The sequence below is a fragment of the Haliotis rufescens genome, unplaced genomic scaffold, assembly GCF_023055435.1.
Source record: "Haliotis rufescens isolate VD_foot unplaced genomic scaffold, xgHalRufe1.0.p SCAF_4, whole genome shotgun sequence".
Classification (NCBI taxonomy): domain Eukaryota; kingdom Metazoa; phylum Mollusca; class Gastropoda; order Lepetellida; family Haliotidae; genus Haliotis; species Haliotis rufescens.
In genome coordinates this window covers 54,149,079-54,167,120 of record NW_025964112.1, presented here as the reverse complement: position 1 = coordinate 54,167,120, position 18,042 = coordinate 54,149,079, and the positions used below count along the sequence as shown (strand labels likewise).

Genomic DNA, 18,042 nt, shown 5'->3' with positions numbered 1-18,042 from the left:
AACACAACTGAACCAAATGACCGTACTCACGAGAACTTAATAAAACGGTCACAGTACAGACTACTGGAAGAAAAGACTATACCGCTCTATTGAAACTCCAGGCTTCATCGACTCCTAAACAAAGTCAGACGAGCAATGCATCCAAATAGGAATATGACCGGACCAAGTCATAAATAATTCGTTCCCAAATAGATAATGCACTGTAATCAAATTGTCTTCTGTCATGAATATACACATGGAACACAGGTGGTCTGCGAAGTGAACTAGGCGGTATTGATTTTCTAGACAGTATTAGGTCACATGATATTACATGTTATAAGAAACGTACGTGGTGTATATAGACAAATGTATAGCTAGCCTTGAACTACGTGGCATTATACTCCTCTCTAGCAATACAATCAAACTTACCAAGTGTGGTTGACTGGGGCATATGCGTTTGTGTTAAGAAGTCAACCATGTCTTATTGTACGGGTGTTGTTATGGATATTCTGAATGTAGTTTGCCTGAGGTTAACCAAGCGTACTGTGAATACATATTAAGAAGATCCCCCACTGATAGTAGCATATGGAAATTTACTTTTGAATTTTTTTATATATTTAGATTGCATAAACTCAATGGTCGTGTTGTCGGAGACAGTGGTGGTTCTTTTAACTACATCTCTGAACAAGGATGTAGAGCCATCGATTATTTCATGTCCTATGTTGTATTTAAGCTCATACCAAAAATAACAGTAGGCAACAAAACTGAGAGTAAGCATATGCTTGCAGTCTTACAGTTCAAAGATAATGTAAAGGATGCCGTACCAGTAGAAAATATATCATGTCCTGTCACCCACGGATGAAATACATCGCATGCTGACATATAGCCAACATGATTTCACCAAAGCACAATGTAACAGCCCTTGTTAATGATACTGTACTGTTTGCTAAATCTACACCTACATTTCAGGATACTTCAAACTAATTTCGAATTTATTGTGATATATGGAAATTAAATGCGAACATGCACAAAACAAAAATACTTATCTTTGGAAGCGGTTAATCAGGGAATAGTAAAAAATATACTTCCACTTTGGAAACTCTGAGCTAGAAATTGTGAACGATACATATCTGGGCTTTTTCTTCAGCAGAAATAGAAGTTTTAAGACGGCAATATAAAGTTTGACAGAAAGCGCATCTAAGGCTATGTCCTGCCTCCTTGAATTTGCCATTTGATTGTCTACTCAAAGCTTTTGATGTCTGACGTTTACCTGTTCGAAACATGGTGATATGGACACATTGATGTTATTGAAAAGATTCACATCAAATTTCTTAAGCTGGCGTGTGACCTTAGAAACTATACCCCTAACTTCATGGCATACGGAGAACTAGGTAGAACACCTCTGTATACTAAACGTAATCAATTACTGTCATAAGCTTTCTAAACCGTGTACTTCAATTAAACTATTGCACTGGATACTTTGCATATTTTCAGCACATAAATAGCAATTATGATAATGTTTGGATCAAGAATATTAAAACTATTCTCGTTAACTGCTTTTTATATATAGTAACCGACCAACAGAGTGTATCCAGATAGTTGGTAATCACTCTGGTAGAAAATATTCAGAAAGGTCAGTTTTTTTGGAGGGCGGACGTTGAACGGAGTTCAAAAGGAAATTACTATAAATACCTAAAACATATACCGTCATTTGAAAAAACTACTCCTACTACCTAAACATATTTACAACCCTATTTTGAAATTCCGAACATGTAACCATCATTTACATATAGAAGTTGGCCGCTGGCTTGGCATAAACAGACAACTACGGACGTGTTAACTATAGCTATAGCTGGTGAATTTCATTGCCTATTTAGATGTGAAGCATTTAATGAATATGAAAACTCTCTCATGGCCGATAAATGGACATATTATTCTAATATCACTAAATTGAAAAAACTCATTTCTTCCAAAAAAGTAATAGATCTTAAGAAGCTCCCAAATTTTTCCTCAATCATGGAAAGAAATATGAAATAAATACCTAATTTATTTATACTCGTGCATGCCTTTATAGTATACGAACTAGTGTGTTCCCATGTACACTATATTGACTTTTCTTATGATTTATTGTTATACATTGTAAATAATCATGTGGGTGCATTACCATGAGTGAATGATCATTCATTGACATGTATTTTATTTGTATATCTTCATGTTATATTGCTTATCCTGCCATTTTGCTTTATATTTAATTACTTTCCTGAAATTTATAACTTTTCTCTTGTTCCACCGTGGGTGTTTTTGTAGAATAATTTTGAGTTGAGTTGAGTTAAGCATGTCCTGCTCCACAGGTAGCACCCGCCATTTACACAATTTGCATTAAAAATGTAAGTTTTAATTGCATCACGCCGCACAGCAGAACACCTGCCATGCGACGGCGGCCTGTAAACAAACCAGACAATCAAGTATGTGTTAGATTAAAACAGATTTCACAGATCATTTTGATTGTCCATTTGGTTTTAGATAAGGGTGTTTGCTGAGCCCTATGTTCTTCTCATTATTTATAAATGAATTAGCTACAGATGTTATGGCACATTAAACCCATGGGGTTCAACTCTTTCCGGATACAGAAGAAGTGTTAATGTTGTTGTTTGCTGTTATTGACAGCGTCAGATAAATATATATATATAACAACTCGGTTTACGAATCCGCCGACTCCAACAAATCAAAATTTGAAAGTGTAAAAATAACAGCTGAATAGCAGTGGGTTTATTTATATCAGAAATAAGTAAAATGTTAAAAAAAATATCATTTACTCTTGATATGAATATAAATAAACTATTTAAAATACTATATTAATTAAAACCTGTTGAAGATTTTTCTTAAAACACCCTGGCCGATTTTTCCTTTATTTTCTTATTTTTAGACCTAACTTAAACAGACAAATTTCATCAGGCTTATTGTTGTGTAACATATCCGCCGTGGCAATACACCCCAACCACTCCAACAACAACTTAGACAGCACAGACTACTCCTGGGACGCTTGTTATTTTGTACTTGTCATGGTATTAGTCAAGATTAAGATTACTTATCATGTGTTTCATGTGTGCCGTCAAGTGAACAACACAGGTAGCATACAGTACGTAAATATTTTAATATCGTTAATATTTCAGTGGATTTGAAGGTTAATACAGATATAAAATTATATAACATTTACATGATGGTTGGTGTACACATAACCTCATGAATAGCGTCTTTTTACATAAACATATTCTGCCATGTTGTACTTGGGGCTGTAAAATTTGGGCAGGACATGTATACGCTCCACTTGAAGGAGGCTACACGTATATCTGACATGTTGTATCATAAGCTGAGGGGCAACAGAAAGCATACCGATTTGGTTTTATCAAACCGAAAATTGAAAGAACTGTTGTTAAATGTGATCATGTCTATTTAAACATCACTCATTCCTGCAACAATTTGTAAAAAGTAATTTGTCGTTGAGTATTTTTATTTAAAACTATACTGGTTCACTAAAGTATGGGGTAAGACATGGTTTTAGATCTGCATGACCTCTACCATGTTTGAAATGTTGTAAATTTGTGCCAAAAAAGCAAATTAATTCATTCTAAAAGAAAAGATACTTAAGATATTGTATTGTGCGAATTTCCTTGTTTTAAAGTTTTTAGACTTTTAAATCAAATTTTATTTTAATGAATATAACAATGAAGAAGCATCTGAGTACCGACAAAGGGCAAGTTCAGTTCATTTGTTTATATAATACTACAAACTTAAGATATTTTCAATTGAAAAGCAAACACGTGACAAAATCAACTGAGAGATATAGATGCATTTGATCCTCTGTTTATATCTAATTCACAATTGTCAACAATTTCATGCAACCTGATTCCTCGGACACAGGGTTGCTCACGAGTTTCTCTTGGTCTATTCTGAAACAGCCGGATATTTTTAATACTATCGATTTACAACCGATCATGTAAAGCACATATCATTAACTAACCACTATTTGAAGAGGTTTCTCTCTTGGTGCCTTTGATTGACAAGAAAACATTTTATTTTCAAATTCAGGTTTCATTCATACATGACACAACAAAAATAAACAATTTAAGCTGCGTGATTTAAATAGCATATAAGTATGATATTGGGAATATAATCAGTCAGGTGTTACAACATGGGCGTGATATCTTCTCTTTAGTTGAGTCTCTCTGGGAGTGACTCAAAATACTTACTAGTGTTGGCTTATTCAACTGCGTGTTCACGCGGTACATTGTATGTTTAGTAACTTATTTGTCAATCATCCAGAGTGTTAATAGGCCAGACATTTGAAACAACAACAACTCGGTTTACGAATCCGCCGACTCCAACAAATCAAAATTTGAAAGTGTAAAAATAACAGCTGAATAGCAGTGGGTTTATTTATATCAGAAATAAGTAAAATGTTAAAAAATATCATTTACTCTTGATATGAATATCAATAAACTATTTAAAATACTATATTAATTAAAACCTGTTGAAAATATGTTTTAAAGCTCCCTGGCCGATTTTTCCTTTATTTTCTAATTTTTGACATAACTAAACACACAAATTTCACCAGGCTTACTGTAGTGTAACATATCCGCCGTGGCAATACACCCCAACCACCCCAACAACAACTTAGACAGCACAGACTACTCCTGGGACGCTTGTTATTTTGTACTTGTCATGGTATTAGTCAGTTAAGATTACTTAGAATATGTACTTTGAATAGCAAAATGTTTCCCAGCTAAAATTTGTCTTTTTGTCGTATTTTATCTTTATTGTTCGTAAGAGAACGCAAGATAATGACAGTGATTAATAACTGTGTATTCTGTGCTTCTGATACATACTTCAGCCGGAGTTATCAGCATTAAGGTGTGTGTTTAGTGTCCATAGGAATATTGCTGTTTTTTCCCGTGCTGGCCTCATAGTTTACAAACATGTGCTTTTTGTCGTTCGCTAAGGGAGAACACCCGCCCCACACCTGGCGTACCGCTAAAGCACTTATCTCCACTCGTTGTGCTTCGCTTATAATTTTACTGCTCAAAGAGACTCGTCAAGTCTAGATTCTGTGTTCAACTGGTGATCGTGGTGGTCTGGACATTATTTCCGGAAGAAGCTGCATCCTTGCCGGATACACACTTATCCTATGAATGACGTGTCAAACAATTTCTCCAGCCGTATGAAAGTTCGCCGTTTAACAATATAGGGATAATGATTTGTACGTGAACAGTTGATTAATGTCGATATATGCAACCAACGTTCTATTTTTGAAATGTCGAAATGACATGAAAAGTAATTATTTGGTCACCCATTACGAACGCCCGGGGCGTCTACAGGTGTTAACACAAATAACGTATGGCGACATTCGCCATGTATTATGATATGACTTTAATATCCTGGTAAACGTCAAACCAGTACAGCTACATGACACTGTTTTGTCGGGAAAAATCCCACCACACACTGACCTAATTCAACGAACATCGTCCTGGCACATGCTGTATAATGGGCACCTACCTATAAGTCATGTGGTCAGGGTAACCCCCGGGTAGAGCTGGCCCAACCTACTCCATGGATGGCACATGCGACTACTGCATATCCGTGTCACAGTGACATTGTGAGTGGTGGTCATATGATGCCCAGAACAACGGCCTGCTTGACATATCAAGTCGGTTGTGACGCTTGTGCCCTAAAGACACGGAGTGCTGCTCACGCACCTGTGTAGCTGGTCACAGTGACTACCTTCAGACTACAGGTGTATAGTTCTCCGGGGGATATATACCACGGTATTGTCAATTGGAGATATACATCTGACTTGTCCCAGCTTGTTTGCTGAATATTGTAACAGCAGGAACTGAATATCCTCGTTTTTACAATCCATCGAGAAACAACATTTATATCAACAGGTTGACTATGTGATAACACATTCCTTTATACATATAACCATGCAGACATTATTGACACCTACCTCTCGACTGTGTGGTTCATGGCACCTCTAAATCCTATCGTATACTTTGTGCTTATTATACCCTTAGATGGGCTCAACACGTATGCGTCACTGTTAATATCCGCTTCACATCCTTGACAAATTGCTTATAATAAGACACGCACTTTTTCAGTTGAATGTTTGCCAGTTTTTCGGTATAAGTTAAACAGGGAATGGATGCACTGGAGCAAACTTTTACTTTGTTCTTCAGTTACCTGGTGCAATGACGTTCAGGACGTCTAGCATACCCTCAAAAAAGATGACACTATATATCTATTAATAGGATTGAATGTAGGACTTGGCTGAAGGCTGATTTTAATAGTATTTCAGGTATATTCTATGGTGTCAGCTTGATGTTAGATGTACGTCCAACGTGACAGGGGCTTTCAGTGACGAGGAGGACATTTGATGAATCAGTGACAAAAAGGATGCCAAATGCAATTCCCTTCTTTGACTTATATATGTCCCTGTGTTTTGTCAGTATAACATTTGACGTGCCCTTGTATGTGTTTGTGACGGTTTCTAGCGTTGGGGCAGGATACGCTCACTTTTTCGCGAATATCTGGTACAGTAAACTACGTTTATAACGAACACGCTTATAACGAACTGACCGATATAACGAACTTATTCTTTAGTCCCTACCATGTGTTGTATAAATGCTGTATATGTGCTTATAACGAACAACGGTTATTACGAACTAAAATTAGTGGTCCCTTCGAGTTCGGTTTAACCGTAGTTTACTGTATAACCCCTAGTTGATAGTGATTCATAAACACATGATATAGTCGGCACGACTCTGCGTTATTATGATCATGGAATGAATTTTATCTTTTTATTTAGACGTTTGTTTGAATATTATATGGACGTACACTGACAGTAGGTGCCTCTCAGTGACTTTATGTTGGTACAACCATCACTACACACGCGACCTCTCTCTTTGTGGCGTGCGCATGTTTCTATATGTAAGTGTGACGTCACGGCAATGATGCTGAATCATGACGTCATAACTTTGTGAAAATAATTAGACCTCGGTTTTAAACGCAAATGCCGTTCATTGGACATTAAGGATATTCAGACAATAATATTTGGCTCTTTTTCGAAACCCATCAATCCTTGCGCTCCTACCCTCCAGATTATTAAAAGATCGGTTCCTTGGGACATATTACGGGACACACTATTTGGGGAACCGGAAGTTGAAGCACCTTATCACTTGTACAACAGAGACATAAAGTTCCACATTAATGATTTACTATTGCAGCAACATAGAAGTTATTTTCTGGAGTTTTCGTAAAATAATATGTTTGAAAGTTGAGAGGTTCAAAGTTTTCCTCCGGTTCAAATATGCTCATTATACAGATATTCTTGTGCTTGGATTTGTCCGTCAGCACATCATCGTCGTCGTCATCATCATCAGCATCATCATCGTCATCAACTTATAATCGTTATCATAATCAGCAGCATCATCATCATCATCATCATCATCATCTCCACCACCACCACCACCACCACCACCACCATGGCATATATTTCGACACGAACGGTAATGTCAGGCTGTCAGGCTGTCAGGCATACGATATTCATAAATTGGCGTGTGTTGTTGAACTTAAGCTTCCGGTGATCTTATATAGTTCAATAATTGTCAAATAGCCAATTCCCTCCCCCTGATTTACGTACCTGAGACCCGTGAATATCTTGGGTAGAATAGGTCTTCAGCAAACCCTGCTTGCCGTGAAAGGCTACTAACGGGATCGGGTGGTCAGACTCGCTGACTTGGTTGATGATGCATGTCATCGTATCCCAATTGCGTAGATCGATGCTCATGTTGTCAATCACTGGACTGTCTGGTCCAGACTCGATTATTTTACAGACCGCCGTCATTTAGCTGGAATATTGCTGAGTGCGGCGTTAAACAACAAACAAACCCACCTAAGATAGACATAAATGGGACCAGTGAGACTGCCACATCTGTTTCATATTTAGATCTATGCATTAAGATTCAGAGCGACAAAACCTCTGCACAAGGCTTCACGACAAGAGGGTGTCCTCAACATTCCAATATTCATCTTCCCCTTTATGTCGAGCAGTATTCCAGCAGCTCCAGCCTTTGGTGTCTACATTTCAAAACGGTTGAGGTACATTCGCGCATGCTCTTTCTACGAAGATTTCAAAGAGTGTCACCCGACCACAACATTCATGGCATCAATAAAGCTTTACAATCATTATGTTTTAAACAAGTAAACGATATTTCCAAATGTTACGCATCGGTGACAAAAAGGAAGTTAGGTGCAATTCCCCATTTTGATTTGTACCTTTCCCGTTGTGTTGTTTTACAGGTTTACAATTGACTTGCCTTTGCATGTGTTTGTGATTGTGCCACTGGTGGGGCAGCTTCGCTCACCTTTAAGCGAACTCCTGGTATCGTCACTCTTTGATAGTGATTCAAAGACACCATAACCTATGATGCATTTATTGACGTGTATGGTTATGTATTCTGTCAGACAGACATGACAGATGCAGGAAGGTGTTACCTTATAACATAATATCATAAAAGTAACATTTCATTTAAGACCATATTTAATTAACTTAGTTACGGGTGCTCAAGGCCCTGGTATGGATTTAACAAACACTTCGCAGTAACGTTACCTCAATCAACGTACCGTTTCTCCCTAATCATAACATAATAGTACTCGGCAAATTATTTAGTTAGGTATAAGTGTTCATTACGACAGACATTGAAACAGATATTTCATACAACACATTTTGCGTTGCATAACGGAAACATTTTGTGTTTACAATGACAAACAATATTTTCAAATACGTATATGATACAACAAAAAAAGCAAATCCTGAAGCCGTGGAAGAAAACACGGAGTGAAAAGCAAAACAACTGTTCATAAACACGCAGGCATTCGTGACGCGCCTGAACACAACTTGTTGTGGGCGTGAGGGGTAAGGAGGGGACAAGACTTGTTCCCCTCCAGAGTGGAGTGTAGGAAATGTCATTGATATCGCTGTAGTCGTCGAGTCGATAATGTCGCTGATAGTGTTGTTGATGTTTGCTCTTGCAGGTAGGTGGATGATTAGAGTGTAAAACTATGCAATTATGATATACCGTTAACTACCGTTAAAGTTAAAAGCTATATCCTGAAACAAGTTATATTGACAGATTTGAAACAATACCTGCTGCATTTATTTTCCAATTTGAAATCGGGAAAATGTTTATATTTAGCATAAGTATTTAGTTTGTCGGGTAAAAGTCAAAATAATTTCTACCTTTTTGACCGACATAAACTATGTTATATTAATAAATAGATTCATTTTGACCGAATTTTCCAATCAATAAGTCAGACGGAGACGGTTCCAGTGAAGTGATTTTTACTGGATGTCAAAACAATCTGGTATGTGGTATACTTGAAGTCAATGCAGTAAAGTGTTGTTTTTCTTGCGGATCTGGTGTCAGTGGATTATCAATTTTTATGCACCTGGCTAGCAGGTTGACAAACCTATATATAGCTAGCGACTACCGACCCCCGTCGACCTCGCTTACAGGGCGCGGCATGCCGTGCACTGTATACAGCTTACTATACAGACTTTTCTTTCACGGGGCTACTACAGACTGACAAAGACCTCTATGAGCTGAGGATTTTCCGTGAGGGGAACAATGATGTACACATACACACCCAAAATTCTTTCACCGATTTATGGATATAGGTTATGTTCTGATTATACTAAATCGGAACATTCAAAGTATGTGGGAACCCTTTGCCCCATGACTTAGAAACGTGTTATGTATGTATTTTATAGAATGTGTAGGTTCATATTTTGTCAACATACAGTAAAGTACGGTTATAACGAACTCAAAGGGACTACTAATTTCAGGTCGTTATAACCGTAGTTCGTTATAAGCACATATACAGCATAACCACAGCAAATAATCGCGACCAAAAAAGTAAGTTCGTAATATCCGTAAGTTCTTTATCAGCGTGTTCGTTATAACCGCAGTTTACTGTATTTTGTAACTTCTTTGATAGGCATTTAGAAGTTGGGGCACTGAGTAAGGATAAGAATTTATTAAGAGCAACGTTTCGGTGTAGCTTCTAATCAAGTGATAACGGCGTTGGAACCTACACCGATTCGTCGCTCTTAATTGTAATAAAGATGTTGTTTATCCATTTATTTTTATTCTTACTTAACATATTTTGTAATGATTTCATATCATCAAACGTAATGTTTTCATTGTAAAGCATGCGTTTGTTTACTTGTAATAAACATGTTCATGTGTAGTCTTGCGAACTGACAAGGCAAAAGGGTTGCTGAAGCATACTTATATGTTAATCATGTTAACATTAAACACATTAATGCATTCATTATCTCTCCCAATTAGAGTAGAAAAGCGTTAATGTGTTTGGTTCAAGTCCATATTTTGTATAAGTAAGCAAAAATGACTCGGGTATGGGTACTGATGACAAAGATCCAGATTTTTAAGTTTTCCAGTGCTCTTGCCATTGCCGTCACATGAACCGTTGGATACGAATTTACATATCGCTTTTCCCAAAAAACATAAGTGTCAGCATATATCTATCCAAGTTACCCACATGCAAACATACTGCTATATACGGTAATCATACATACATGTAAACACATAGAGCGTCATGCTACAGACATGCAAACACATATAGCGTCATGCTTGTCCAGGCACAAGAATGTAAACACATATACCGTCATGTTACAGGCATGTAAATATATATACCGTCCAGACACAAGCATGTAAACATATATACCGTCCAGACACAAGCAAAGAAACATATATACCGTCCAGACATAAGCAATGAAACATATATACCGTCATGCTACAGGCATGTAAACATACATATCGTCTAGACACAAGCATGTAATTATATTTTCCGTCAAGATATGTAAACATACATACCGTCTAGACACATGCATGTAGACACATATACCGTCCAGACACAAGCATGTAAACAGATATACCGTCCAGACACAGGCATGTAAACATACATACCGTCCAGACACAAGCATGTAAACATATATTCCGTCCAGACACACGCATGTAAACATACATACCGTCTAGACACAAGCATGTAAACATACATACCGTCTAGACACATGCATGTAAACACATATACCGTCCAGACACAAGCATGTAAACAGATATACCGTCCAGACACAAGCATGTAAACATACATACCGTCTAGACACAAGCATGTAAACATATATACCGTCCAGACACACGCATGTAAACATACATACCGTCCAGACACATGCATGTAAACATACATACCGTCGGGACACAAGCATGTAAACATATATACCGTCCAGACAAAAGCATAGAAACATATATACCGTCATGCTACAGGCATGTAAACATATATACCGCCTAGACACAAGCATGTAAACATATATACCGTCCAGACACAAGCATGTAAACATATATACCGTCATGCTACAGGCATGTAAACATACATACCATCTAGACACAAGCATGTAAACATATATACCGTCCAGACACACGCATGTTAACATATATACCGTCATGCTACAGGCATGTAAACATATATACCGTCTAGACACAAGCATGTAAACATATATACCGTCCAGACACACGCATGTTAACATATATACCGTCCAGAAACAAGCATGTAAACATACATACCGTCCAGACACATGCATGTAAACATATATACCGTCCAGGCACAAGAGAGACATATATACCGTCATGCTACAGGCATGTAAACATACATACCGTCCAGACACAAGCATGTAAACATATATACCGTCCAGACACAAGCATGTAAACATACATTCCGTTCAGACACAAGCATGTAAACATATATACCGTCCAGACACAAGCAAAGAAACATATACACCGTCCAGACACAAGCAAAGAAACATATATACCGTCATGCTTCAGGCATGTAAATATATATACCGTCCAGACACAAGCATGTAAACATATATACCGTCCAGACACATGCATGTAAACATATATACCGTCCAGACACAAGCATGTAAACATATATACCGTCCGGACACAAGAATGTAAACATATATACCGTCCAGGCACAAGAATGTAAACATATATACCGTCATGCTACAGGCATGTAAACATATATACCGTCCAGACACATGCATGTCAACATATATACCGTCCAGACACAAGCATGTAAACATATATACCGTCCAGACACAAGAATGTAAACATATATACCGTCCAGGGACAAAAGAGACATATATATCGTCATGCTACAGGCATGTAAACATACATACCGTCTAGACACAAGCATGTAAACATATTTACCGTCCAGACACAAGCATGTAAACATATATACCGTCCAGACACAAGCATGTAAACATATATACCGTCCAGACACAAGAATGTAAACATATATACCGTCCAGGCACAAGAGAGACATATATACCGTCATGCTACAGGCATGTAAACATACATACCGTCTAGACACAAGCATAGAAACATATATACCGTCCAGACACAAGCATGTAAAGATATATACCGTCCAGACACAAGAATGTAAACATATATACCGTCCAGGCACAAGAGAGACATATATACCGTCATGCTACAGGCATCTAAACATACATACCGTCTAGACACAAGCATGTAAACATATATACCGTCCAGACACAAGCATGTAAACATATATACCGTCCAGACACAAGCATGTAAACATACATTCCGTTCAGAGACAAGCATGTAAACATATATACCGTCCAGACACAAGCAAAGAAACATATATACCGTCAAGACACAAGCAAAGAAACATATATACCGTCCAGACATAAGCAAAGAAACATATATACCGTCATGCTACAGGCATGTAAACATACATACCGTCTAGACACAAGCATGTAAACATATATACCGTCCAGACACAAGCATGTAAACATATATACCGCCCAGAAACAAGCATAGAAACATATATACCGTCATGCTACAGGCATGTAAACATATATACCGTCTAGACACAAGCATGTAAACATATATACCGTCCAGACACAAGAATGTAAACATATATACCGTCCAGACACAAGCATGTAAACATATATACCGTCCAGACACAAGCATGTAAACATATATACCGTCCAGACACAAGCATGCAAACATATATACCGTCATGCTACAGGCATGTAAACATACATACCGTCCAGACACAAGCATGTAAACATACATACCGTCTAGACACAAGCATGTAATTATATTTTCCGTCCAGACACAAGAATGTAAACACATATACCGTCATGCTACAGGCATGTAAACATATATACCCCCTAGACACAAGCATGTAAACATATATACCGCCCAGACACACGCATGTAAACATATATACCGTCCAGACACAAGCATGGAAACATATATACCGTCCAGACACAAGCATGGAAACATATATACCGTCCAGACACAAGAATGTAAACATACATACCGTCCAGACACAGGCATGTAAACATACATACCGTCCAGACACAAGCATGTAAACATATATACCGTCCAGACACAAGCATGTAAACATACATTCCGTCCAGACACAAGCATGTAAACATACATACCGTCCAGACACAAGCATGTAAACATATATACCGTCCAGACACAAGAATGTAAACATATATACCGTCCAGGCACAAGAGAGACATATATACCGTCATGCTACAGGCATGTAAACATACATACCGTCTAGACACAAGCATAGAAACATATATACCGTCCAGACACAAGCATGTAAAGATATATACCGTCCAGACACAAGAATGTAAACATATATACCGTCCAGGCACAAGAGAGACATATATACCGTCATGCTACAGGCATCTAAACATACATACCGTCTAGACACAAGCATGTAAACATATATACCGTCCAGACACAAGCATGTAAACATATATACCGTCCAGACACAAGCATGTAAACATACATTCCGTTCAGAGACAAGCATGTAAACATATATACCGTCCAGACACAAGCAAAGAAACATATATACCGTCAAGACACAAGCAAAGAAACATATATACCGTCCAGACATAAGCAAAGAAACATATATACCGTCATGCTACAGGCATGTAAACATACATACCGTCTAGACACAAGCATGTAAACATATATACCGTCCAGACACAAGCATGTAAACATATATACCGCCCAGAAACAAGCATAGAAACATATATACCGTCATGCTACAGGCATGTAAACATATATACCGTCTAGACACAAGCATGTAAACATATATACCGTCCAGACACAAGAATGTAAACATATATACCGTCCAGACACAAGCATGTAAACATATATACCGTCCAGACACAAGCATGTAAACATATATACCGTCCAGACACAAGCATGCAAACATATATACCGTCATGCTACAGGCATGTAAACATACATACCGTCCAGACACAAGCATGTAAACATACATACCGTCTAGACACAAGCATGTAATTATATTTTCCGTCCAGACACAAGAATGTAAACACATATACCGTCATGCTACAGGCATGTAAACATATATACCCCCTAGACACAAGCATGTAAACATATATACCGCCCAGACACACGCATGTAAACATATATACCGTCCAGACACAAGCATGGAAACATATATACCGTCCAGACACAAGCATGGAAACATATATACCGTCCAGACACAAGAATGTAAACATACATACCGTCCAGACACAGGCATGTAAACATACATACCGTCCAGACACAAGCATGTAAACATATATACCGTCCAGACACAAGCATGTAAACATACATTCCGTCCAGACACAAGCATGTAAACATACATACCGTCTAGACACAAGCATGTAAACATATATACCGTCCAGACACAAGCATGTAAACATATATACCGTCCAGACACAAGAATGTAAACATATGTACCGTCCAGACACAAGAATGTAAACATACATACCGTCCAGACACAAGCATGTAAACATATATACCGTCCAGACACAAGCATGTAAACATACATTCCGTCCAGACACAAGCATGTAAACATATATACCGTCCAGACACAAGCATGGAAACATATATACCGTCCAGACACAAGCATGGAAACATATATACCGTCATGCTACAGGCATGTAAACATACATACCGTCCAGACACAAGCATGTAAACATATGTACCGTCCAGACACAAGCATGTAAACATACATACCGTCCAGACACAAGAATTTAACATACATACCGTCCAGACACATGCATGTAAACATATGTACCGTCCAGACACAAGCATGTAAACATATATACCGTCCAGACACATGCATGTAAACATATGTACCGTCCAGACACATGCATGTAAAGATATGTACCGTCCAGACACACGCATGTAAACATATATACCGTCCAGACACAAGCATGGAAATATATATACCGTCCAGACACAAGCATGGAAACATATATACCGTCATGCTACAGGCATGTAAACATACATACCGTCCAGACACAAGCATGTAAACATATATACCGTCCAGACACAAGCATGTAAACATATATACCGTCCAGACACAAGCATGTAAACATATATACCGTCCAGACACAAGCATGTAAACATATATACCGTCCAGACACAAGCATGGAAATATATATACCGTCCAGACACAAGCATGGAAACATATATACCGTCATGCTACAGGCATGTAAACATACATACCGTCCAGACACATGCATGTAAACATATGTACCGTCCAGACACAAGCATGTAAACATGTATACCGTCCAGACACAAGCATGTAAACATATATACCGTCCAGACACAAGCATGTAAACATATATACCGTCCAGACACAAGCATGTAAACATATATACCGTCCAGACACAAGCATGTAAACATGTATACCGTCCAGACGCAAGCATGTAAACATATATACCGTCTAGACACAAGAATGTAAACATATATACCGTCCAGACACATGCATGTAAACATATATACCGTCCAGACACATGCATGTAAACATATATACCGTCCAGACACATGCATGTAAACATATATACCGTCCAGACATAATCATGTAAACATATATACCGTCCAGACACATGCATGTAAACATACATACCGTCCAGACACAAGAATGTAAACATACATACCGTCCAGACACATGCATGTAAACATATGTACCGTCTAGACACAAGCATGTAAACATATGTACCGTCCAGACACATGCATGCAAACATATGTACCGTCCAGACACATGCATGTAAACATATATACCGTCCAGACACAAGCATGTAAACATATATACCGTTCAGACACAAGCATGTAAACATATATACCGTCCAGACGCAAGCATGTAAACATATATACCGTCCAGACACATGCATGTAAACACATATACCGTCCAGACACATGCATGTAAACATATATACCGTCCAGACACAAGCATGTAAACATATATACCGTCCAGACACAAGCATGTAAACATATATACCGTCCAGACACAAGAATGTAAACATATATACCGTCCAGACACAAGCATGTAAACATATATACCGTCCAGACACATGCATGTAAACATATATACCGTCCAGACACAAGCATGTAAACATATATACCGTCCAGACACAAGAATGTAAACATACATACCGTCCAGACACATGCATGTAAACATATGTACCTTCCAGACACAAGAATGTAAACATACATACCGTCCAGACACAAGCATGTAAACATATGTACCGTCCAGACACAAGCATGTAAACATGTATACCGTCCAGACACAAGCATGTAAACATACATACCGTCCAGACACAAGAATGTAAACATACATACCGTCCAGACACATGCATGTAAACATATGTACCGTCCAGACACAAGAATGTAAACATACATACCGTCCAGACACAAGCATGTAAACATATGTACCGTCCAGACACAAGCATGTAAACATACATACCGTCCAGACACAAGAATGTAAACATACATACCGTCCAGACACATGCATGTAAACATATGTACCGTCCAGACACAAGAATGTAAACATACATACCGTCCAGACACAAGCATGTAAACATATGTACCGTCCAGACACAAGCATGTAAACATGTATACCGTCCAGACACAAGCATGTAAACATATATACCGTCCAGACACAAGCATGTAAACATACATACCGTCCAGACACAAGAATGTAAACATACATACCGTCCAGACACATGCATGTAAACATATGTACCGTCCAGACACAAGAATGTAAACATACATACCGTCCAGACACATGCATGTAAACATATATACCGTCCAGACACAAGCATGTAAACATATATACCGTCCAGACACAAGCATGTAAACATACATACCGTCATGCTACAGGCATGTAAACATATATACCGTCCAGACACAAGAGTGTAAACATACATACCGTCCAGACACATGCATGTAAACATATATACCGTCCAGACATAATCATGTAAACATATATACCGTCCAGACACATGCATGTAAACATACATACCGTCCAGACACAAGAATGTAAACATACATACCGTCCAGACACATGCATGTAAACATATGTACCGTCCAGACACAAGAATGTAAACATACATACCGTCCAGACACAAGAATGTAAACATACATACCGTCCAGACACATGCATGTAAACATATGTACCGTCTAGACACAAGCATGTAAACATATGTACCGTCCAGACACATGCATGTAAACATATGTACCGTCCAGACACATGCATGTAAACATATATACCGTCCAGACACAAGCATGTAAACATATATACCGTCCAGACACAAGCATGTAAACATATATACCGTCCAGACGCAAGCATGTAAACATATATACCGTCCAGACACATGCATGTAAACACATATACCGTCCAGACACAAGAATGTAAACATATATACCGTCCAGACGCAAGCATGTAAACATATATACCGTCCAGACACAAGCATGTAAACATATATACCTTCATGCTACAGGCATGTAAACATACATTCCGTCCAGACACAAGCATGTAAACATATATACCGTCCAGACATAAGAATGTAAACATATATAC

General features: G+C 38.1%; 2 protein-coding genes across 11 annotated transcripts in view; one reads left to right on the top strand and one right to left on the bottom strand.

The window, feature by feature from the left end:
* LOC124115216 (salivary glue protein Sgs-3-like) overlaps positions 1-18,042 on the bottom strand; it is a 242,143-nt gene that overhangs the window by 188,521 nt on the left and 35,580 nt on the right. Inside the window, exon 1 of one of the 10 annotated variants that reach the window (XM_048381858.1) lies at positions 5,984-6,235. The exons of 7 other annotated variants lie outside the window; for them this stretch is intronic. The gene's annotated coding sequence lies outside the window, so the exon portion shown is untranslated. Of the gene's footprint in view, positions 1-82; positions 108-5,532; positions 5,776-5,983; positions 6,236-18,042 lie in introns of those variants that run through there. 2 more of the 10 variants (XM_048381857.1, XM_048381859.1) reach the window with 2 other exon arrangements.
* Positions 8,905-18,042, top strand: part of LOC125372324 — a 30,148-nt gene continuing 21,010 nt past the window's right edge. Inside the window, exon 1 of the mRNA XM_048381868.1 lies at positions 8,905-9,069. Within this exon, the coding sequence (XP_048237825.1) occupies positions 9,033-9,069 (37 nt within the window). The 5' untranslated portion in view covers positions 8,905-9,032. The remainder of the gene's footprint in view (positions 9,070-18,042) is intronic.